At 43.5% G+C, this 24517-nt stretch overlaps 1 protein-coding gene across 1 annotated transcript in view; it reads left to right on the top strand.

Annotated features, from left to right (window-relative positions):
• The window catches only part of SPINT1 (serine peptidase inhibitor, Kunitz type 1), a 109797-nt gene that overhangs the window by 71358 nt on the left and 13922 nt on the right, over positions 1 to 24517 (top strand). Inside the window, exons 6-8 of the mRNA XM_073608902.1 lie at positions 840 to 965; positions 2959 to 3009; positions 9585 to 9755. Coding sequence (XP_073465003.1) covers positions 840 to 965; positions 2959 to 3009; positions 9585 to 9755 — 348 coding nt within the window. The remainder of the gene's footprint in view (positions 1 to 839; positions 966 to 2958; positions 3010 to 9584; positions 9756 to 24517) is intronic.

The following is a 24517-nucleotide window of genomic DNA, read 5'->3' on the forward strand; positions in this document are numbered from 1 at the left end:
CCCCGTCTGGTGTGAGTAAGAGAATAGATTAACCACATTGAATTGAGAAGTGACTCACGTGTGCTCGTGTCTGTTAAGACCAGGGGAACAGGGAGGTTCCCCTAGTTTATTGGTTTTGCTCAGAGCAGCCCGAGTGCCCCCAATAGCGCAAGCCTCTTGCTATGAAGGGAATTAGCGAAGGCTTGCTCCTGTGAGTGGACATCGTTCATTCACACAGTGTGGCTCGGCCCTGCCCCTCGTTCTCTCCTCATTGGCTCACTGGCTGTGGTTGACAGCAGCAGGAGCTGATGAGGGTGGAGAGAGAGACCCGGAAGAGCTGCTGTTTTCATGCACATCGCTGGATTGAACTGGGGCTCAGCTAAGTATAAGGGGGGCTTGGGGGGGGAGCTGCACCCAGGTTTTTTACCTTAATGTAAAAACATTTTGCCTTTTTAGAATCGCTTTAATCTTTTGCCATCATTTCTCAGGAAAGCCAGCTACTGGTTCTTGTAGCCCCCCACTTAGTGTAATTAAGTGATAAAAGTAGCTTTTCTGTTTATAGGTTAAAGAGTAACTGTAACCATAGATGCCTCATGGTGTGTTTTTTTTTTTTTTTTCTTTTTTGATCAGCCAGAGAGCTGACTAGAAAAAAAGGAGTAGATTCCTCCATCCACATAAGTGAAGTGGATGGAGGAATCCTCCCCACTGTCAGGATACACTGACCAGCGGCTGCAAGCCGCTAATTGGCAAAAGCTTTCCAACAGCCTTCATGTAATTCATGCGGTCTTTGAACCTTCTGTGAAGTTCACTCATTGTTCAGAACACCTTTTTATTTTTACCTGGCGTCTCTCTATTCGTAGTGTGCAATGGGCGCTGCTACCCTACCCAGTTCCGCTGTGCTGATGGCTGCTGTATTAACGGAGGTCTTGAATGTGATGATACACCTGACTGTGCCGATCATTCTGATGAGGCATCCTGTGACAAATGTAAGTATGTCTCATGTGAAATGTAAAATATTTCACTATTGGTTCTATGAGGACACTCCTTTTACTTGGTTAGAAGGAACATTCAGTAAAGTAAGTTGTCATCCTGATCTTTGCTGTATGTTGCTCTTTTTAATTTGCAGTTTAACATGTAGCAATTTTATTACGTTACCTACTGATGTCCAACTATTTGGACACATGGGAGTCCTGCGGATACTGTGCATCTAAATGGGTTAGACATCAGTGAATTCATGTAATGACAACAAAAATGTGGGAATTAGCCATAATGGATTTCTGTGTCTGATCTGATTAGTGTTCGGACGTTTCTCTAGTGAGTGCACAATGTACAAATTTTAACGCACGTGTTTATTGCTGTGAAGCCAAAGATAATTGGGGGTTAGGAACCACAGTGAAGTAAGAGCCCTTTCACACTGCCAGCGCCCTGGCGTCAGTTCTAGCGGCGATTTACGTCGTCTTTGCAGCGCTTTTCGGGTGCTATACTTTGCAGGCACTTTGGCGGCGCTGCCCATTGACTTCAATGGGCAGGGGCGCCTTAGGAGTGGTTTATACAAAAAGCTGCTTGCAGGACTTTTATTTGACGTCCTGCCAGCGCAGAGCCCCAGTGTGAAAGCACTCAGGCTTTCACACTGGGATTGCAGATGAGGCTTTTTTCAGTTGCTTTACAGGCACTATTTTTAGCGCTAAAACGCCTGAAAAATGCCTCCAGTGTGAAAAAAAAAATGCCTTCTCTTTCATGCAAAGCATTAACTAAACTCCGCACTAGTACTACTTACAATACGGCACTTAAGCTGGCCATAAATTGTTAAAATTTTTGCTGGTTTCTTAGGGCTGAAATTTACCTATTGGGTGTTCCTATCAGCCTCCTTCCACCTGACATCCTTTCATTGGGGTAGGTAGAAGCACTACAAGCAGCCAATCAGTTGTGCTGCATTGCCAGGAGCATGCTGATAGGAGGGTAGAACAGAGTGACAGAAGTGATCTTATCAGTGTGCTCTTTCTACTTTCACCACCTAGTCATAGGATGGAGGTGTGGATTAGACCTGTATGTGTTGCCAAACTTCAGCAGAGAAAAATAGGTTCTCCTGGCCTGCCAGAGAGGGCCTGTAAAACTGCTTCTTTATATGCATTTCCTCTGTGTATTTAGCGGTTTGTCTGCAATTCAGCTTTAATGTGTAGTTTACAGTATGCTTACTCAGGTGATCAGTCTTGTGTTTCCTTCATATACTGTAGCTCGTATCCCCAATTAGAACTTCAAAATACAGAAGTTCCTGAATGTACTAATATTTGAATAGTTTCCTTGGGATAAAACATAATTTAACAATAGAGATGCAGATTATTTTTTCAAATCATAAAATTGTTCCATTTAGCAGGGTTCTACAATTGTATACCTAAAACTGTTTTTTTCCTAAGTGCCGGTTCACACAGGGGCGGCACGACTTGCAGGTCGCCTCAGCGAGGCGACCTGCAAACGACTTCTGAGGCGACTTGCAAAACGACTTCTGTATAGAAGTCTATGCAAGTCGCCCCCAAAGTAGTACAGGAACCTTTTTCTAAGTCGGAGCGACTTGCGTCGCTCCTATTAGAACGGTTCCGTAGCACAGAACGGGAGGCGACTTGTCAGGCGACTAGGTCGCCTGACAAGTCGCCCCTATGTGAACCGGCACTGATGGGTAAAATAAGTGACATCTTATTTTTGTTAATTTTAATTTACCGGTTCTAATCCTTTCTATTAGATTAAATTCATAGGGTTACGTTTCTGAATGTATCTCTCTCAACGCCTTCATTTTTACATTGGTGAATGCCTTTACTCCTATTATAAATGACAAATGTATACAAGGAAAGCTGAGGTGGATGCCAGTCTATTGTGCAGAGCCATGTCTATTGCTGTCCTGGGTGGGGACGAGAACAGAAATTTATTTGCTTGTGATTTTAGTAATCGACTAAATATTCATTATATTTAATTTTTTTTTCCTAGATGATAGAGATTTTAAGAAACTTCAGGAATTGGAGGTTCCCAATAGCAGAGGTATGTGTTTGATATGTAGTTGAAAAACTTTTAGCAAACTCCATTCCATTAAAGTGTCGCTTTTTTATTGATGTATTTATTTATATATTAAACTCCAGAAGGGTAAACTTTGATGTACATGTGTTGGATTTAATACAAATGTGCAAAGACAAAGCTATCCATAAGCACTGGATGCAATTGAACAGACAGCTATCCAACCACCAAACAATATTTCTTTCTCTGGATCAGAACATAGACCTAAATCTAGCACATATGTCCTCTGTGCACAGTTCTATCACAATAACCTCTCTGCTTAAGTTGTTTTCTAAAATCTGCTGTAACTAACAGACAATGGGCTCAATTCGTGTAGTGAACACGTGCCATAACATTACTATTTTCAGCCATTTTGATTATTTTAGTTTCAGCACATGAGCATCATTATAACTTACTGAATTGAGGCTATTGTCTTGATGGCACTAGTTCTGATTATCCTAAAGCCAACTTTTGCAGTGCTTACAGCTGCTAATCTAGTTTTAATCTAGCCAATGTAAATTGGGACATGGTAACTTTTTAGGTAAACTGTCTTTTGGTCTTGAAAGTGCTTCTAGACTCCTCCCAGAGGCTTAATTTTAAGGAATGTGATGTAGCTAATGTCTGAACAACCCATCACCAGATCTGAGCCTACTACTTCATCAAGGTGGTTGTTTGCATTGCCCCTGGCTCAGGTTTCCCAATAAGTTTACACAAACACAAATGTTTCTTTATCGTACATCATGGGACACAGAGCCTTAAGTAATTACTTAATGGGCTATAGCCTACCATCAGGTGTTGACACTGGTAAACCCTAATTAAGGAGGTTTTCTCCCCTATATAACCCCTCCTCCTTCCAGGAGCACATCAGTTTTTTTTGCCAGTGTCTAAGGTGTTGGTCACGAGTGAAGAAGTGCTATCCGAAGTATGAGGTTTTGCCTGTAATGCCTCTTAGTAGGGCTGGCCCCCAGGAACCCAGGGCTTAGGTCTTGTTACATTACCTCAAGCTTCCTGATGTAGGGTGCTATACAAGGCCCAAGGCAGTTTTTAACGGACCCAGTCCTCGGGGGTTTGTTAAACGTAACCCGCTGTGATGGGTGAAAGCTGGATTTCTGTTAAATCAGCAAAATCTTGCAGCGAGGACAAGGTAAGGAAAGAGAGACTTGGATATTAAACACATCTATACTTTTCTTTCATTGAAGGAAAAATGTCATGCCTTAAAATCTCCACCAGATGGAGTCTATGCACATACCTTACTCTGTTGTCTCACTGTTTGCTCAGTTCCGTGCCTGGCTGTACAGCGTGTGGAAGCAGATTTTTGCAAGGTAGGAAAAGCTGCAAAAAATGTGTGTGTGTTTTTTTTTTTTTTTTTTTTTTTCTTCCCCTGATGGGACCAGAGGGTTAAGGGGGCAGCAGCGCTCTACCCCCCTTACATTACCCCCCCTCCCTCCGCCATGGGGGAGACTGAGGGTCTCATTATTATACCGCTGAAGGTTTGTTACTGTGGCCTTATTTTTTACACAGGTCTGTGCCTCACTGCAGGAGGCTCTGCCGCCCCTCCCCCCCTTATGTTGGGTCTGGAAAGGGGGCAGGGCCTAACACAGGTGCCGTGAAGCATCCACTGAGGAACGGCAGGCTAATAGCAGATAAATACAGCTGTGTTAGTCTCTCCTCTGCTGATGAGGAGAAAACAAGCTGCCTGCACACGGGGACACACGAACTGTGGGACGCGTATGGGTTGCAAAACTGGCATTTCCTGATTCAGGAAGGACACCCTTTTCCAGCACTAAGCTGAACTGTATAGCAATTTTAAAAGTATTGACTATTTTCAGCAATTTTTAGTGCAATGTGTATAGCGCCTCTGTTTTCGTACTTAGGTCTATGCCTGTCAAAAAAGACACCATAAAAGCCAAAAGAGTAAAGGTTTCACCCCCATGCATTGGGATTTCCATGCTGTTTTCCTCCCCTGAATTACCAATCATGGCAAATCGGGGTGAACCATTAGAGCAAATTGTTAGTGCAGCTGCCTCTCACATCTCAGCACCTGCATACGTGACTGAAGAAACCCTTTCCTCCTCACTCCAGGGTCTGGAAGAAAGACTAGCGGCTTTAATCACATCCTTCACTCATATAGATAGGAAACGTACTAGGTCTTCCTTCCCCCGCTTCAGCTTTACAAGGGGAACAGTGGGCACACGATGAGGTTCTACTCTCATTCAATCAATCAAGAAGAGCTTACTGATTTATTCTTCTACTGAGGAAACAATGGTAGATGAACCTTTTTTAGCGTATCAATCTGAAAAATTGCTGATACAAACTCTTACAGAGATGGTTCGTTCCTCTTTCATGCTGCCTCTAACAGACTCTCATGAAATGGTGGCCTCTTCCTTTAGGTTCCTTAAAATCCTCCCATCCTTAGCATGTGTTTCCTGCGCACGCATTACTTATTTTTTCGTAATGGGATAAACCGAATAAACATTTTCTCCCTCCTAAGAGGTTCTCAATTCTGTAACCTCTGGAGGAGAAATTCTCCAAAAAATGGAAAGTACCCGCAATTGACACTGCGATTTCCAATGTGAATAATAACTTGTCCTGTAGACAATGCACAGATGCTTAAAGATCCAAGGAATAAGATGTTGGAATCCCTGCTAAAGTCTGCTTTTTCCATAGCAGGTTCTGTAACCCAGCCCGCAGTCGCCGCAATAGGCGTCTGCCGATCCCTAAAGGACCAATTCAAACAGGCCCTTAGAGAGCTTCCTACACAACAAGCTCAAGATTTGGCTGAACTACCTAAGTCATTATGTTTTGCCATAGATGCCATCAAAGACTCTATTCACCAGGCATCCCGCCTCATGCTTATGCTTGTACATATGCGCAGAATCCTGTGGTTGAAAAACTGGTCAGCTGAAACACCATGTAAAAACCTCCTAACTGGGTTCCCCTTTCATGGGGAGCGGTGGCTATTGGGAGAAGACTTGGATAAATATATCAAGACAATTTCTGCTGGGAAAAGTACCTTTTTTACCAGTCAAAAGAAAATATAAACGCCCTGCATTTAAACTGACACTTTCCCCTGCGCCAGGGGCTTCCGCCTCTAGGCAGTGGCGACGGCCTCCACCGTCAGATTCTAGAGGAAGAACTCTGGGTCAGACCCAGGCTCAAAAGAAGCCCTGGGGTAGGAACTCTGCAAAACAGAATCCTAAAGGCTCATCATGAAGAGGCAACCCCCCCTCTCCAAGGTGGGGGGAAGACTTCTGAAATTTTCAGAAGTCTGGAAACAGGAAATTCAGGGCAGATGGGTCATCTCCACGGTAACGCTGGGGTACAAGCTAGAATTCCAGGACTTTCCACCATCACGCTTCTTGAGGTCAAGCGTTCCCAAAGAACCAGAGAAAAAACAGTGTCTGTTTTCAGGCACTAGACAGATTAATATCTCAAGGGGTGATCATACAGATACCCACAAAAGAGCAAGGTCTGGGATTTTATTCAAACCTTTTTTATGGTACCAAAGCCAAGTGGAGATGTCAGACCCATTCTAGATCTAAACCTCTAGCCAGGTTAAGGGCACAGGGCATAACAATTGTAGCGTGCCTAGACGATCTATTACTTCTAGATCAATCAGCGACTAGTCTGGAGCAAAGTGTACGCACTACAACCAACTATCTGAAAAGTTTGGGTTGGATTCTCAACCTAGAGAAATCTTCCTTTAATACCGCTAAGGCTGGAGTACTTGGGTCTGATCATAGATACAGCCCAGGAAAGGGTGTTCTTGCCTCAGGCAAAAAAACTCCATAGGAGAACTGGTGCAGAGGGTCAGGTCAAATGGCAATCCCGCCATTCGCCTCTGCATGAGGTTGCTAGGAACCATGGTAGCTTCATTCAAAGCAGTTCCCTATGCCCATTTCCATTCAAGACTGTTGCAAACCGTATCCTGTCTGCTTGGAACAAAACAATTCAAGCTTTAGACTTGCCAATGCGGCTGTCCCCAAGAGTGGCCCAAAGCCTCACTTGGTTATTAACCCAAAATCTGCTGAAGGGAAGATCCTTCAGACCAGTCATCTGGAAAGTGGTAACAACTGATGCCAGCCTTTTAGGCTGGGGAGCAGTACTAGAAAAGACAACTATCCAAGGACAGTGGTCAAGTACCGAAAGAAGCTTGCCCATCAATATCCTAGAGATTCGGGCAGTACGCCTGGCTCTAAAGGCCTGGACTTTCAGGTTACAGGATTGTCCTGTCAGGATTCAATCCGACAATGCTACAGCTCTGGCCTATATCAATAACCAAGGAGGCACCAAAAGTCTCTCAGCGCAGAGAGAGGTGAACCATATTCTAACTTGGGCAGAAAGGTATGTTCCATGCCTTTCTGCAAGATTCATTCGGGAGTAGAGAATTGGCAGGCAGACTAATTAAGTCGCCAGCAGTTATTCCCAGGGGAATGGTCTCTTCACCCCGACATATTTTGGGCTGTTTGTCAAAGATGGGGGACTCTGGACATGGATCTTCTAGCATCCAGGTTCAACACGAAGTTGGTCAATTTTTGTGGCCTGAACAAGGGATCCATTCGCATGTGGAACGGATGCGTTAGTGACCCCATGGGATCAGTTTTCACTGATCTATGCATTTCCCCCCCTATTCAGTTGCTGCCTCGACTTCTTTGCAGGATCAAGCTGGAAAGCAAGCCGACAATTCTGGTAGCACCAGCATGGCCCAGGAGGTCATGGTACACAGAAATTGTAAAGATGGCAGTGGAGGGCCCATGGTCCCTCTCACTACGGCCAGATCTGCTCTCTCAGGGACCGATATTCCATCCTTCCTTACGGTCCCTAAATTGAATGGCTTGGCTACTGAAACCCACATTCTAAAGAAACGTGGGCTTTCTGGGTCAGTTATCTCTACCCTGATTAATACTAGGAGACCAGCTTCCAGAACTAATAGAGTCTGGAAGGTTTACATTTCCTGGTGTTGGCACCCTTGGAGATATATCATAGGCAGAACTCTTGCCTTTCTACAATTAGGGACAGAAATGAAATTGGCCTTAAGTACTATTAAAGGCCAAGTCTCAGCTTTATCGGTCTTATTTCAAAGACCACTTGCTACTCATTCTTAAGTCCGGGACTTTATACAAGGGGTGAGGCGGCTTAATCCGCCCGTCAAACCTCCCCTGAACCCTTGGGATTTGAACTTCGTTTTGTCTGTTACAAAAACAGCCATTTGAACCAATACACCAGATTCCCCTAGTCCCTCTGACAAGGAAGTTGGTATTTTTGGTTTCTATATCCTCAACAAGGAGGGTTTCAGAATTGGCTGCTCTTTCTTGTAAAGAGCCATATTTGATTTTTCATGAGGACAGAGTGGTGTTACGTCCTTGTCCAGGCTTTTTGCCAAAAGTAATTTCAGGTTTTCACCTGAACCAGGATATTGTCCTGCCATCAATTTTTTCCAAAACCATGTTCCAGGGAAGAAAAGTCACAACATTGTCTTGATGTGGTGAGAGCAGTGAAAATCTATTTATTTAAAGAAAACTGCTCAGATTCGTAAGACTGATCTCTTATTTATTCTGCCGGAGGGTCCTAAGAAGGGACAGGCAGCGTCGAAATCCACTGTTGCAAAGTGGATTCGGCAAGTGATAATTCAAACTTATGATTTAAGGGGTAAAATTCCCCCGTTTTCAAGTTAAGGCGCATTCTACCAGGTCGGTTAGTGCTTCTTTGGCAGTGCGTCATCAGGCCTCCATGGCTTAGATCTGTAGGGCCACAACTTGGTCTTCAGTGCATACATTCACAAAATTTTATCAGGTGGATGTAAGGAGGTATGAGGATATTGCCTTCGGGTGCAGTGTGCTGCAAGCACCAGTTTAAATCCTCAAGTCTGGGTGTACCCTGCGGGTTGTTTTCTCCCACCCCTCATTTGGCATTGCTATGGGACGTCCCATAAGTAATTACTTAAGGCTCTGTGTCCCATGATGTATGATAAAGAAAATAGGGTTTTTATAACCGCTTACCTGTAAAATCCTTTTCTTGGAGTACATCATGTGACACAGAGGTCCCTCCCCTCCTTTTTTGGGATACAAGTTTATTGCTTTGCTACAAAAACTGATGTGCTCCTGGAAGGAGGAGGGGTTATATAGGGGAGTAAACTCCCTTAATTAGGGTTTACCAGTGTCAACACCTGACGGTAGGCTATAACCCATTAATTACTAAAGGCTCTTTGTTCCATGATGTACTTCAAGAAAAGGAATTTACAGGTAAGCTGTTCTAAAAATCCTATTTTTGGATAGTCACAATTTGCATTAGAACCTCGCTGTTTACATTGGTACCTGGAGAGCATGACAGTTTAAAGTAGAAGTCTACCAATGTTTTATTTTGGATGCAGTAGGGAAGTTCAAATCACTGGTGAAGAAAACAATGTAGTCTATTCTGGTAAACAGCCAAGGGGGCTGATTTACTTTTTTTGCTCAAACTCCTCAGATTCATCTGATGACACTTTGTATGGCTATTGATACACAGAATGTAATTTCAATATAAAATGTAATAACACTTCTTTGTCTATTGCCATCCCTCTACAGCCCGTTGTGTAGAGATGCCAGAGACTGGTTCATGTCGAGCATCATTCTCCCGCTGGTACTATGATCCTGTCTCTCAGAAGTGTATGGGCTTTACTTATGGAGGATGTCATGGAAATGGAAATAACTTTATGTATGAAGCAGAATGTGAAGAGTTTTGCAAAGGTGTTTCTGGTGAGTTTTATATGAGGGAAAAACGAGAGATCAGTGGCCAGTAGAGGCTCACACTGGACTAAGTAGAACTTAGGCCTTCAGAGGTTGTTTTGAGGATTATGAAATATCCTTGCAGGCCCCACAGTGTTTGCACTTTGGCAGTATTGCTAGTTTTATCACTGACGACAGGTTCATAGAAAAAAGCATCCACAGTCTTTGCTTAAAAAAAATAATTTCCATATCCTGAGTAGTTTTTATGGCTTCTGTGTATTTGGCTCACTTATTGTCCCAAATTAAGCTCTATAAAGGTGGGCACCAGAAATCCGACCCAAGATGGATAACCTACTGGTGTGACGTGGGAGCACCCCAGCCAGTCAAAGCTAAGCGTGTACTGACTGTGCACTTTGAACTGACATGTAACATACTCCCTTTTACTGTAGTACTGGTCCCAGGGGGTAACCACTAATGGCATTGGCCACCACTAGTATTGAGGTGCGCAGGTGCGTATGAGCATGCCATATTTCAGCCAGCTGAACAGAATTTCTTTGAAGTCTGGTGCCATCTTGAAGCTGGTTAAAGAGGTCTCTGACAACCAGTGCAATTTCATAGCGCTCTAATTGGGACAACTGCTGTAGCCGTCTCCCGGGTGTACAGTGCCTTGCAAAAGTATTCACCCCTCTGGCTTTTTACCTATTTTGTTATATTACAGCCTTTTAGTTCTTCTTTTTTTTTTTTTTTTTTTTTTTTTTTTTTTTTTTTAAATCTGCATTATATCTGATGGATCGGAACACAATAGTCTAAGTTGGTGAAGTAAAATTAGAAAGCTATATACATAACTATTTTTCAGAAATAAAAAACTGATAATTGGCATGTGCGTATGTATACACCTCCTTTGTTACGAAGCCCATAAAAAGCTCTGGTGCAATTACCTTCAGAAGTCACATAATTAGTGAAATGATGTCCACCTGTGTGCAATCTTACTGTCACATGATCTGTCATTACATATAAACACCTTTTTTTGAAAGGCCCCAGAGGCCTTTCCTAAGCAAGAGGCACCACTAACCAAACACTGCCATGAAGAGCAAGGAACTCTCCAAACAAGTAAGGGCACAACCACAAACCTGCCAAGAGACTGCCGCACACCAAAACTTATGGATCGGACAAGGAGGGCATTAATCGGAGAAGCAGCAAAGAGACCTAAGGTAACCCTGGAGGAGCTGCAGAGTTCCACAGCAGAGACTGGAGTATCTGTACATAGGACGTCAATAAGCCGTACGCTCCATAGAGTTGGGCTTTATGGCAGAGTGGCCAGAAGAAAGCCATTAATTTCAGCAAAAAACAAAATGGCACGTTTTGAGTTTGCGAAAAGGCATGTGGAAGACTCCCAAAATGTATGGCGGAAGGTGCTCTGGTCTGATGAGACTAAAATGGAACTTTTTGGCCATCAAAGAAAACTCTATGTCTGGTGCTAACCCAACACATCATATCACCCAAACACCATCCCCACAGTGAAACATGGTGTTGGCAGCATCATGCTGTGGGGATGTTTTTTAGCAGTCGGGACTGAGGAACTGGTCAGGGTTGAGGGAAAGATGGATGGTGCTAAATACAGGGATATTCTTGAGCAAAACCTGTACCACTCTGTGTGTACTTTGAGGCTAGGACTGAGGTTCACCTTCCAGCAGGACAATGACCCCAAACCAGTGTTAATTTAGTCGACTAAAACATTTAGTTTTAGTCCTATTGGATGTAACGCTGCGTACAGGGAAGGAGCTTATACTATGCACATCACCCGCTGCCATCTCTCAGCTGTTTGCATGAGAACATGCCTTTTTATCCTTTGAAACGTTTCATTGATATTTTTATTGCGTGCGCTTGTTAGCGCCATATTTTATGCTTTTTATTTACTTGAATAAACCTACGGAATACACTTAGAGCATTTTTTTCTTTTTTTGGGACCGTTGTGTCTCCACATTATTATTGCCGCTTTGGGAACCAATACTGCTGCATCTCACTGCTGGATCGGTGTTTCATGGTGTTGGATTGGGGACCCCCACAGTTTGCATGGGAGTGTGCCTTCATCTCTCAGTGGATATATGCGTCTCTGACCTATAATAAGAGGTCCACCTGATCCGGTAAACGCATCTGTCTGTGGTGGAGGATATTGTCACTGACTTACCACTGGAGAATTTATTTCCTTTTCCATCACGAGGGAACTTGCCATTCTTCATTTTGGACATCTGAGTCCCTATATTTTGAAATTGACTTTTTTTCCTGCACTGCGCTCCACTAACATTTGTTTTATAAAACATTTTAGTCAACTAAATGAATACTAAAACTAAAAGCCATTTTAGTCCTAAGACTGACTAAAACTAAATTGCAATTACTGAAATGTACTGGAGATTTTAGTCGACTAAAATTTACTGGAGATTTAGTCGACTAAATACGACTAAAACAATTGCAGAAGACTAAAATGGGACTAAAACTAAAATGTCATTTTAGTCCTAAGACTAAAATTTACACTTTCCCAAACACACTGCTAAAGCAACACTTAGGTGGTTTAAGGGGAAACGTGTAAATGTGTTGGAATGGCCTGGTCAAAGCCCAGACCTCAATCCATTAGAAAATTTGTGGTCAGACTTGGATTGCTGTTCACAAGCACAAACCATCCAACTTGAAGGAGCTGGAGCAGTTTTGCAAGGAGGAATGGGCAAAAATCCCAGTGGTAAGATGTGGCAAGCTCATAGACTTATCCAAAGCGACTTGGAGCTGTGATGGCTGCAAAAAGTGGCTTTACAAAGTATTGACTTTAGGGGGGTGAATAGTTATACACGTTGACTTTTTCTGTTATTTTTTTCCTATTTGTTTGCTTCACAATAAAAAAAAAAAAAAAACCTTCAAAGTTGTGGGCATGTTCTGTAAATTAAATGATGCAAATCCTCAAACAATCCATGTTACATAGTAGGTGAGGTTGAAAAAAGACACAAGTCTATCAAGTCCAACCTGTGTGTGTGTGATTATATGTCAGTATTACATTGTATATCCCTGTATGATGTGGTCGTTCAGGTGCTTATCTAATATTTTCTTGAAACTATCAATGCCCCCTGCTGAGACCACCGCCTGTGGAAGGGAATTCCACATCCTTGCCGCTATTGCAGTAAAGAACCCTCTACGTAGTTTAAGGTTAAACCTATTTTCTTCTAACTTTAATGAGTGGCCATGAGTCTTGTTAAACGCCCTAAAAAAGTTTTATCCCTATTGTGGGATCACCAGTATAGTATTTGTATATTGAAATCGTATCCCCTCTCAAGCGTCTCTTCTCCAGAGAGAAAAAGTTCAGTGCTCGCAACCTTTCCTCATAACTAATATTCTCCAGGCCCTTCTATTAGCTTTGTTGCCCTTCTTTGTACTCGCTCCATTTCCAGTACATCCTTCCTGAGGACTGTTGCCCAGAACTGGACAGCATACTCCTCTACTAGGACCCCCAGGTCCTTTTCCATCCTAGATTCCCCCAGAGTTTGTGCCCCCAGTGTATAGATTGCATTCATATTTTTGCCACCCAAATGCATTATTTTACATTTTTCTACATTGAACCTCATTTGCCATGTAGTTGCCCACACCATTTGTTCAGATCTTTTTGCAAGGTTTCCAAATCCTGCAGAGTTATTGCCCTGCTTAGCTTAGTATCATCCACAGATACAGAGATTGAACTGTTTACCCCATCCTCCAGGTTGTTTATGAACAAATTAAATATGATTGGTCCCAGCACAGAACCCTGGGGGACCCCGCTACCCACCCCTGACCATTCCAAGTACTCCCCTTTTATCACCACCCTCTGAACTCGCCCTTGTAGCCAGTTTTCAATCCATGTACTCACCCTATGGTCCATGCCAACGGACTTTACTTTGTACAGTAAACGTTTATGGGGAACTGTGTGTCAAATGCTTTTGCAAAATCCAGATACACCACGTCTACAGGCCTTCCTTTATCTAGATGGGAACTCGCCTCCTCATAGAAGGTTAATAGATTGGTTTGGCAAGAATGATTCTTCACGAATCAATGCTGATTTACTGCTAATGATACCATTCTCATTACTAAAATCTTGTGTATAGTTCCTTTATCATTTCCTCCAAGAGTTTACATACTATTGATGTTAGGCCAACTGGTCTGTAATTCCCAGGGATGTATTTTGGGCCCTTTTTAAATATTGGTGCTACATTGGCTTTTCTTCAATCAGCTGGTACAATTCCAATCAGTAGACTGTCAGTAAAAATTAGGAACAATGGTCTGGCAATTACTTGACTGTGTTCCCTAAGTACCCTCAGGTGTAAGCCATCTGGTCCCGGTGATTTATTAATGTTAAGTTTCCCAAGTCTAATTTAATTCTGTCCTCTGTTAACCATGGAGGTGCTTCCTGTGATGTGTCATGAGGATAAACACTGCAGTTTTTGTTACTGAAGCTCCCCGATTCCCTCGTGAAGACTGAGGAGAAGAATAAATTCAATACCTTTGCCATCTCCCCATCCTTTGTAACCAGATGTCCTTCCTCATTCTTTATGGGGCCAATATGGTCTGTCCTCCCTTTTTTACTGTTTACATACTTAAAGAATTTCTTGATTTATTTCTTTTTGCTCTCCTCCGCTATGTGTCCTTCATGTTCTATCTTGGCCTTCCTTATTGCACCCTTACATTTCTTGTTGCAGTCTTTATAAAGTCTGAATGCTGATGATGATCCCTCAACCTCATATTTTTTGAAGGCCCTCTCCTTTGCTTTTATATGTATTTTTACATTGGACTCAAGCCATCCAGGACTTTTGTTCGTTCTTTTAAATGTATTATTTATAATGGGATGCATTGGCTAATGCCCTTATTTAATATGCTCTTAAAGCAAACCCATCTCTCCTCCGTGTTCTTTGTTCCTAAGCTTTTATCCCAATTTATGCCTTCTAGCAAGGTTTGTAGTTTAGGGAAGTTGGCTCTTTTGAAATTCGGTGTCTTTGTATTCCCCTTTTATGTTTCCTATTTGTGTGATTTATACAGAAGCCAATTGACCTGTGATCACTGTTGCCTAAATTGCCCCGTATTTCCACATCCGTGTTCAGGTCTGTATTGTTGGTAATCAGTAGATCCAGTATCGTTTTCTTTCTAGTTGGTGCGTCTACCATCTGACCCATAAAATTGTCCTGCAAGACATTTAGGAACTGGCGAGCCTTAGATGAATGCGTGGTTCCCTCCGCCCAGTCTGTCTGGATAGTTAAAATCCCCTATTATGATAACACTTCCCACCCTTGCTGCTAATCCAAACTGTGATAAGATATCTGTCTCCCCTTCCTCCCTCAGGCTAGGGGGCCTATAGCATACTCCCAGTATTATTTTTCCCTTGGCTTCATCCCTTTGGAGCTCTACCCATAAGGATTCCACCTCCTCCCTAGCTCCCTTTAGTGATGTCCTCTCTCACATTCACTTGTACATTATTCTTGATATATAGGCATACCCCTCCCCCCTTTTTTATCCTCTCTATCCTTGCGATAAAGGGTATACCCTTGAATGTTTGCCAGCCAATCATGAGAGCTGTTGAACCAGGTCTCTGAAATTCCCACAAAATCCAAATCCTCTTAGTACAACAGTATCTCTTGTTCACCCATCTTGTCCGCCAGGCTCCTGGCATTGGTGAACATGCCACATAGTTTAGACCGGTCACATATCCTCTTATTGGTTGTTCTGAGATTGCAACTAGGACTTGCTACTATACTTGGGTTTATGTGCTTTGGTAAACCTACCACTAATGCCCCCAATACTACCCTCTGGAATATGTTCCGTGCTGACCATCTCTACCTATGGACCCCCCACCCCATCGCCTAGTTTAAAAACCCCTCTGACGTTTTGGCCATCTTCGTTCCCAGCTGATCTGCACCCTCCTCATTTAGCTGCAGGTTGTGAGGCAACAAAACTCGAAAAATGCCAAGGGGGTGAATACTTTTTCAAGGCACGGTATATAGGTCTGCTATGTTATTGTGGGGGGGGAGGTGCTATTTAATGGAGATTGATTGCATCTTATAATTATTTCTGTGGGGGCACATTATTAACTGTTTTGTGAATTGGGGTTTTTGTTGCATTCCATTATTGTAATAATTAAACTTTTAAAGCCCCTTTTTAGGCACTTTTTAGGGGCATTGGATCCAATATACTACCATGGGTGATATAATGCACCTATAAAATGGAATGAACACTAGGCAAAATTTAGAAAAAATAAATGTAGGCAAGACCCTAGGGCCTAAATAACCCCTGCCATACCAGCCATGCTTCTGTTCTAGCAAGCATAAACAGTGGCCAAACACATGGTGGGAAGGATGTGTTCTTTAGTAGGAATCTAGGAAAGGAATTTTATGGCAAGTATGGCAAATTCCTTATCCATCGAGGGACACGCAAGCCAATAAATTACCATAGGACATGGGTGCTCACCCTGTGGTCCTGCAGCTGTTGCAGAACTACAAATCCCATGATGCATCGCAAGGCTGACAGTTACAATCGTGACTCCCAAAGGCTTGATGGGACTTGTAGTTCTGCAACAGTTGGAGGGCCACAGGTTGAGAACCCATGCCATAGGATGTCCAAAGCGCTTACCCACAAGAGTGGAGGCATCCTCAACAGAGAATAGGCAAAAAAAAAACAAAAAAAAAAACCTCAGACCTGTGGGGGGGGGGGGGCTGCCAAAGAACCAGATACCATGACGGGAGACAGGATCTAAAAGTATTTTGCGTGACCCCTATATAAAGGTACAAAACCGGGAATGCCAAGGCTGAGACCTGAACCTTTATGGTACTTATAACCAGGCATTGGTAAAGTCCCTACAAAAGACTGTTCCTTAGATAATCTGCAGATATGCTGCAAGGACACCTGTACTATTCAGACTTGGGAGTAAAAGTGATTTCACCCTATAGAGGGTATATGGGCTAGGCTCTACCAGCGAAACCCCTAAAACGAGAAATACTTTATATCCTGTTGTAGGGCCTTTTCACCAATTGAGTGCTAACTCTGAATATATCGCAAGAGTACTACTCTAGAGAGACGCGCACTATACTCCTGATATCTGTTTTTGATTAGTCCCTTTTTATTTCCATCCGTGTGCTCTAACCTGTGCATATAACTAATTCTTGTTGGATTCAGCAGGAGTCATGGTCTCGTTGGAGGCTGTATATGCTTCACTGTTTACCCCCAAATGGGGGGATCATACACATATATTGACCATGCTTAACAGCATAACTGGGTCCCCGGCCAGATTGTCTTGAGTCCTAGTCTGTGATGTGTGGGGTCCCCTTGTATTGTGATGAAAGGTCCATCAGCACCTACCCAGTGTCCTGAGGAAGCGCGTTGATAATCAAGCGTGGATGATTTGTTGGATCATATTTTACTATACAGATATCTACAGTTGTGCTCATAAGTTTACATACCCTGGCAGAATTTTATGATTTTCTTGGCCATTTTTCAGAGAATATGAATGATAACACAAACTTTTCTTTCACTCATGGTTAGTGTTTGGCTGAAGCCATTTATTATCAATCAACTGTGTTTACTCTTTTTAAATCATAATCACAACAGAAACTAGCCAAATGACCCTGATCAAAAGTTTACATGCCATGTATTGCCCCCTTTAACATCAATGGCAGCTTGAAGTCTTTTGTGGTATTTGTGGATGAGGCTCTTTATCTTCGATGGTAAAGCTGCCCATTCCTCTTGGCAAAAAGCCTCCAGTTCCTGTAAATTCTTGGCCTGTCTTGCGTGAACTGCACGTTTTGAGATCTCCTCAGTGTGGCTCAATGATATGGAGGTCAGGAGACTGAGATGGCCACTCCAGAACCTTCACTTTATTTTGCTGTAGCCAATGACGGGTTGACTTGGCCTCTGTGTTTTGGATCATTGTCATGTTGGTAAGTCCAAGAACGTCCCATGCACAGCTTCCTGGCTGATGAATGCAAATGTTCCTCCAATATTTTTTGATCTACTGCATTCATCTTGCCATCAACTTTGACCAAATTTCCTGTGCCTTTGTAGCTCACACATCCCCAAAACATCAGCGGTCCACCTCTGTACCTTTCATCATAGGCCTTGACTCCTCTCCAAATGTAGCATTTATGGTTGTGGCCAAAAAGCTCAATTTTGGTCTCATCACTCCAAATGACTTTGGGCCAGAAGGTTTAAAGCTTGTCACTGTGCTGTTTGGCGTATTATAAGAGGGATACTTTGTGGCATTTGCATAGTAATGACTTTCTTCTGGCAACTCAACCATGCACCTGTGAAGAAAGTGACTATAATCCACAATTGAATATATGAAAAATGGTAACCTGCACCATGCAAAAAAATGTGAGGGGGAAAAAAAAAAAAAAAAAAATCCTTTAAATGATTAAAAAAATATATAAGTGCTACTTGATAAATAAAGTGTCCGAAACCAATTCATACAAATGAATATATCTCAGTCCAAGCCATTCATAAGAGTATATAAATCAAAGTGCACAATAGTGTCCAAACAAATAGCAGGCAATCCTCATGCCGGTTTTTTTGAAAAAGTGCTAAATATTCCTCATGCTCTTCTTATGAGATGTGCACATTAAGGCATGCTGCAGTGCTCTCCAGTGACCCCCAATGGATAATGCGCTCACCTTAGAGCGTGTGACACAGTAGCTAAACGGTGTCAAAACACGCATTAGAGCCACTCCAGGGCTCACACAGGGTATGCTGGTGATGATCTGTATCTCGCTCAAATGGTGACATATATGAAAGAAAGGAGACTCATAGCATAATACCGCCAGGAATTTATTTGAAAAGCCCTAAAAACAATCCCTCCAGGAGGGTACTCACAATGCTTGGGTGCGTCAGTGCACCATCCTATCCAAAACATGCAATACAGATGAATCCTGTGGCGTGCGGTGCGGTGTTCAATCCTCTGCCTGTCTGTGTGTAGTAAGCTCCGTCCTGCCCCTCCCCTACGCGTCTTCGGCACAGGGTATACGTGCCTTCATCTGGGGGATCCCCCAGATGAAGGCACGTATACCCTGTGCCGAAGACGCGTAGGGGAGGGGCAGGACGGAGCTTACTACACACAGACAGGCAGAGGATTGAACACCGCACCGCACGCCACAGGATTCATCTGTATTGCATGTTTTGGATAGGATGGTGCACTGACGCACCCAAGCATTGTGAGTACCCTCCTAATGGGATTGTTTTTAGGGCTTTTCAAATAAATTCCTGGCGGTATTATGCTATGAGTCTCCTTTCTTTCATATGTCACCATTTGAGCGAGATACAGATCATCACCAGCATACCCTGTGTGAGCCCTGGAGTGGCTCTAATGCGTGTTTTGACACTGTTTAGCTACTGTGTCACACGCTCTAAGGTGAGCGCATTATCCATTGGGGGTCACTGGAGAGCACTGCAGCATGCCTTAATGTGCACATCTCATAAGAAGAGCATGAGGAATATTTAGCACTTTTTCAAAAAAAACAGCATGAGGATTGCCTGCTATTTGTTTGGACACTATTGTGCACTTTGATTTATATACTCTTATGAATGGCTTGGACTGAGATATATTCATTTGTATGAATTGGTTTCGGACACTTTATTTATCAAGTAGCACTTATATATTTTTTTAATCATTTAAAGGATTTTTTTTTTTTCTCACATTTTTTTTGCATGGTGCATGTTACCATTTTTCATATATTCAATTGTGGATTATAGTCACTTTCTTCACAGGTGTGTGACACGGTTTATAATTTATAATAATTTTTAATATTGTATAGATTTATTATATTCTTCACGTATTTATAGCCTTTAGCGCATACACATATATTTATTTATTTTTGGCATATACACGGTATGGAACGTGGTTAGTGTGTGCAGCTGAATTAGGTTCATTTATTCACACTGAAGGCATTAACCCATTTGTGGCTCACAAGATTTTAGCACTATAACTCGACCATGCAGCCCATCTTTCTTTAAGTGCCTCCTTATTGTGCATCTTGAAACGGCCACACCACATTTTTCAGTATTCAGAAAGCCCTGTATTTCACCTGAAGTTGTTTTGTGGGTTTTTCTTTGCATCCTGAACAATTTTCATGGCAGTTGTGGCTGATATGTTAGTTGGTCTACCTGACCGTGGTTTGGTTTCAACAGAACCCCTCATTTTCCACTTCTTGATTACAGTTTGAACACTGCTGATTGTCAATTTGTGCGCATGTTATCGGGCCAAAATCACCAGGGTATGTAAACTTTTGATCAGGGTAATTTGGCTAGTTTCTGTTGTGATTTATTATTTTTTATTTTCTTTTAATATCCTTTTTTATTTCAATTTTCAAAAAGAGGTTTGACATACAATAGATAAAGGGGGGGACGTATAACAAAGGGTAGTGAACCATGCATCACCGGTCTACAATATTAGATTCAGAAAAGCCTTTGGTACATACAGACATAAGCAGTAGATGATTCCAACTTTTGTAAACCATATAACATGGGGGGGGGGGGTGTAATAAAAACCAGAGTACCATATCGGGGTTACGTACCCATGAGCGACTCTAAGCGCCATGTGCCGTCTATGGCATGGGGAAAGGAGTAAAGGGTGAAATGGGATATAGAAGATGTAAGGAGAAGGCAAGAAAAGGGATTCAAGATGAGAAAAAACGGCAGTAGAGGGCAAGGGCCCTATAAACACTGAAAACACTGGAAGAAACCTCTAGCACTTTATCTAGATTTATGAATAGTGCTAAAACAAATATTTCGGGGGTCCGTAACATGCAGGCCTCTGCCTCCAACTGAATTACATGAGAACGTTAGTTTAGATCTCCGGTACTACTGACCAAGGCATAAAGAATCTTTAGAGGTAGTTGGCTATGGCACTGATGACCTATTAGTGTTGTAATGTATTCAGGTGGCCCATATACTATAACCGTTTTCATAACTATCCTTTGCCATCCATTCCTCCACTACCATGAAATTATTAACCAGTCTAATCCAGTCAGATCTTCCAGGAACATGAGGCGACTTCCAATACACTGGAATATATGCTAAGAGGCATGGATGGCACGTGAAGTAGAAACTCCTATGGGGAGTCATTCATATCTATGTCCAGTATAACCTTCACTTGAGCTCTGATATCCTGCCTAAAGGGCCTAAACAGCGGGCACTCCCACCATATATGTAGCTAGGTACCCCGGAGCCCACAGCCTTTCCAACAGGCATCAGAAACTGCTGTGTAAATGCTAGCCAACGCGGCCGGAACTCTGTACCACCTGGTCATCAACTTAAAGCTATTTTCTTGCATCTTCGGGGTCCACAGAGCTCTTGTGGGTAAGGCTATACCGAGTACTGTGAACGTATGCTGCAGGTCTCTCTCCCACTCCCGTATATAAACCGGCCTACTCTGAGACTCAGCCAACTGCAGCATTCCATAAACCACTGAGATAGAATGGGGAACAGGTTCCGCATCCATGCATAATTTCTCAAATGGAGTCAGGGAGGACTGGGGCCGAATGGTATGAGGTAAGCTTTGAACAAAGTGATGTAGCTGTCTGTAGCGCCACTCGTCCATCGGGAAGCAGCCAAACTGAGAGCGAAGCCAGTCCAGAGAGACCAGGCCTTGCTCTTGTATGAACCTTCCGTATCGTGCCTCACTGTCCCTTGCCCATGTGCGAAAATAGAGGTGTTCCCCTGGAATGAACCATGGGAAGCCTCCTAAGGGTGCCAGCGGGGACACAGGTGGCGACAGCTGCCCCTGAGCATTTAAGGTGTCCCACACCCATAGCACATGAGCAGAGATGAGAGACACAAAGTCTGAGAGGCCAATCCCAGGGGAGCCATGGAGCATGAGACAGGTTACGGCCAGCCAAAAATCTCTCAAGGCAAACCCAAGATTTGGTGGTGGTGTGATGTTGCCAATCTAAGATCCGTTGTAAAGCAATTGCCTCATAATATCTCAGCATGGAAGGGACCCAAAGGCCTCCCAATCGATTGGGGCGCTGTATGAGGGTGCATAAGGCTAGATGGGGGCTCGCACCATGCCAGATGAGCTTTAAAAACAGGCTATTGAGGGTTGAGAAAAAAGACCTGGGTAGTGAAATGGGCACCATCTGAAGATGGAAGAGGACTCTTGACAGAACATTCTTCTTTAGGATACTGACTCGTCCCATCTCAGCAAGTCGGCTTTAATTGTGGAGAGCAAACGGGCATAGTTGCAGGCATATAATTTTGTAAATACAGCTGGGAGTAAGACACCTAAGTATTTCAAGGAAGAACTACACCATGTTAATGAGAAAGAAGCCTGCAGTTGGGAGCACATGGCAGGGGGAATATGGAGAGGAAGAATTTCCAACTTGTTCTAGTTAATTTTAAAATTGGATAGGGAGTAAAATCTCCGCAATTCAGCCATAATGTTTGGAAGGGAAATCAGCGGGTCATCGCTGACATACGCTGATAGTTTATGTTCCGTCGTACCCACCATAAACCCTTTTAATGTTAGGGTTTAGCAGGATCATATTTACCAGTGGTTCCAGGGTAAGGGCAAATATGAGCGGAGACAGGGGGCAGCCCTGTCTCGTCCCATTCTGTAAAGGGAAGGGGTCTGCGAGCTTTCCATTTACCCTCACCCGAGCTTCCGGTGAACTGTATAACAGGCCTATCCAGCTAAGCATGTTCTTGCCAAGGCCTAATCTAGACGGCACTGCCTGAAGATACGTCCAATCCACCCTGTCAAAGGCCTTCTCGGCATCCGACAGCAGAAGGCAGGACAAACCAGCCTGTTGTAAATTTGCCCAATGGATTAGTTGTAGGGCGCAATTGGAATATCCCTTGCCTCTCTCCCAGCTATAAAGCCTGTTTGGTCTGAGTGAATTACCGTAGGCATGATGGGTTTTAACTGATTCGCTAAGATCTAAAATCTTAATATCGGTATTTAACAATGAGATCGGTCTGTAACTACCTGGGGTAGAAGGGTCTTTTCCTTCTTGCGGGAGGACTGTTATATGGGCTAGCAATGCTTCCTTCAGGAGAAGGGTGCCCGAAGCCTGAGCATTGAAGTATGTAACTAGTATGTAATGAGGGGAGAAAATTTCCAATAGTAGGCATTGGTGAACCCATCAGGGCCCGGGCTCTTACCTTGGGGCAAGTCTTATAATTACTGATTCAATCTCCGACATGGAGATAGGCTTATCAAAGTGTTTGCTAATTGGCGTCGTTAGTTTGGGGGCTAGGGCCTCGTCGAAATGGTGGGAAAGGCATTCTGTTTTTGCAGAGGTGTTAGTCCAGCGAGCGTGGCAGGAAGTTGGTAAAGTTGGGTGTAATATTCCTGAAAAGCTCCAGCAATCTTAAAAGGGCGGCACAGTCTGGGCTCCCGATAGCGTTTGAATCCTTTGGACATGACCGGTGTCGAAGGGCCCTGGCTAAGAGTCTCCCACATTTATTACCAAACTTGTGTGAAATGTGTCTGCCCGCAATTTAACTAATAGGGACTGTAGTTCCCCATCACGTGCCTTTTTTTTAGTCTAGAGCCCTGGGTAATAAACTCCCCATGGATCACGGCTTTGTGCCCCTCCCATATAGACGCCATCCCTATCTCTCCCAACAAGTTTTCCTTGAAATAAAAGGAAATTGTGTCTCGGACCTGTTTCAGAGCCACAGCATCATCTAGCAGGTTTGCATTTAATCGTCAAGTCCATTGCCACGCTTCTGGGGATATGGGGGCGAGGGAGATGGAGATAGGTGCATGGTAGGAAATGGTGAGTGATCCGATTGACGCACCATAGAGTGACTCAAGAAAATATTGATCCACCAACAGGAGGTCTATTCGCGTGTACACATTATGAACGGTGGAATAATAGCTAAAATCCTTTTGTGGTGGGGTGAAGCACTCTCCAGCAGTCGCCCAGATGGTGTGTATGCAGGGATTCCTGAAAATGTTTGAGAAACACAAAGGAGTGTGTGTGTGGAGCGGCCCGACCAGGTATCTATCTGCGTGTCAGGGCTACTGTTAAAGTCTTCCCCCATGACCAATTGTCCCTCCCGGAACGTTGAGTGAGTCTAAGACCCCATCCAAGAACATCAGCTGCCGTGTGTTTGGTGCATATACGGCCACGAGGGTGAGTTTACGTCCAAACAGGGTGCCTTTCAGGAAGACCAATCTACCCTCTGAGTCTGTGTAATGGTCAAGGGGGGGACGAAAGGGCAATGTTTATGGATCGCAATTGCCACTCTGCCAGATTTTGGTCAGGATGAATTGCTGAGATACCACTGGTCATATAGGTGTGTAGGAAGCCGGGGGAACGAGTCAGTTCAAAAGTGCGTCTCTTGCAAGAGTAAAATTTGTGTCCCCAGTCTCTGTTTCAAGCCACAACTTACTGCATTTAGATGGAGAGCTTAAGCCACGGATGTTATACGAGAAAATCTTCAGGGAAGCCATAGCTGTGCAATAGGCAGCATAGCACCAGGGATCAGAGGATTTCTAGAGAGACCTGTGGCAGACCGACCCAAAAACATTGAGTGCTGAGGAGATAAAGTGCATAGGTAAGAACCAACAAAACAAACAAAAACCTATCGAATACATAAAACAAGTAGAGAACAAACCGCCTAGAGGGCGAGGGAAAAATGCATGTATTGGCGGCGTAGGGGGCACTCCCCGGTCAGATGGCCCAAAGAGAAGAGAGTGACCCAAACACAGCAGATGTCCCTGTCTGGGAAACATAACTCACAGGAGTTCACCTATTGGGGGTGAGTGGGGAAGCAACAGGCGAGGGCCCATCCCG

Source organism: Aquarana catesbeiana, linkage group LG13 (assembly GCF_042186555.1).
Source record: "Aquarana catesbeiana isolate 2022-GZ linkage group LG13, ASM4218655v1, whole genome shotgun sequence".
Taxonomy (NCBI): Eukaryota; Metazoa; Chordata; class Amphibia; order Anura; family Ranidae; genus Aquarana; species Aquarana catesbeiana.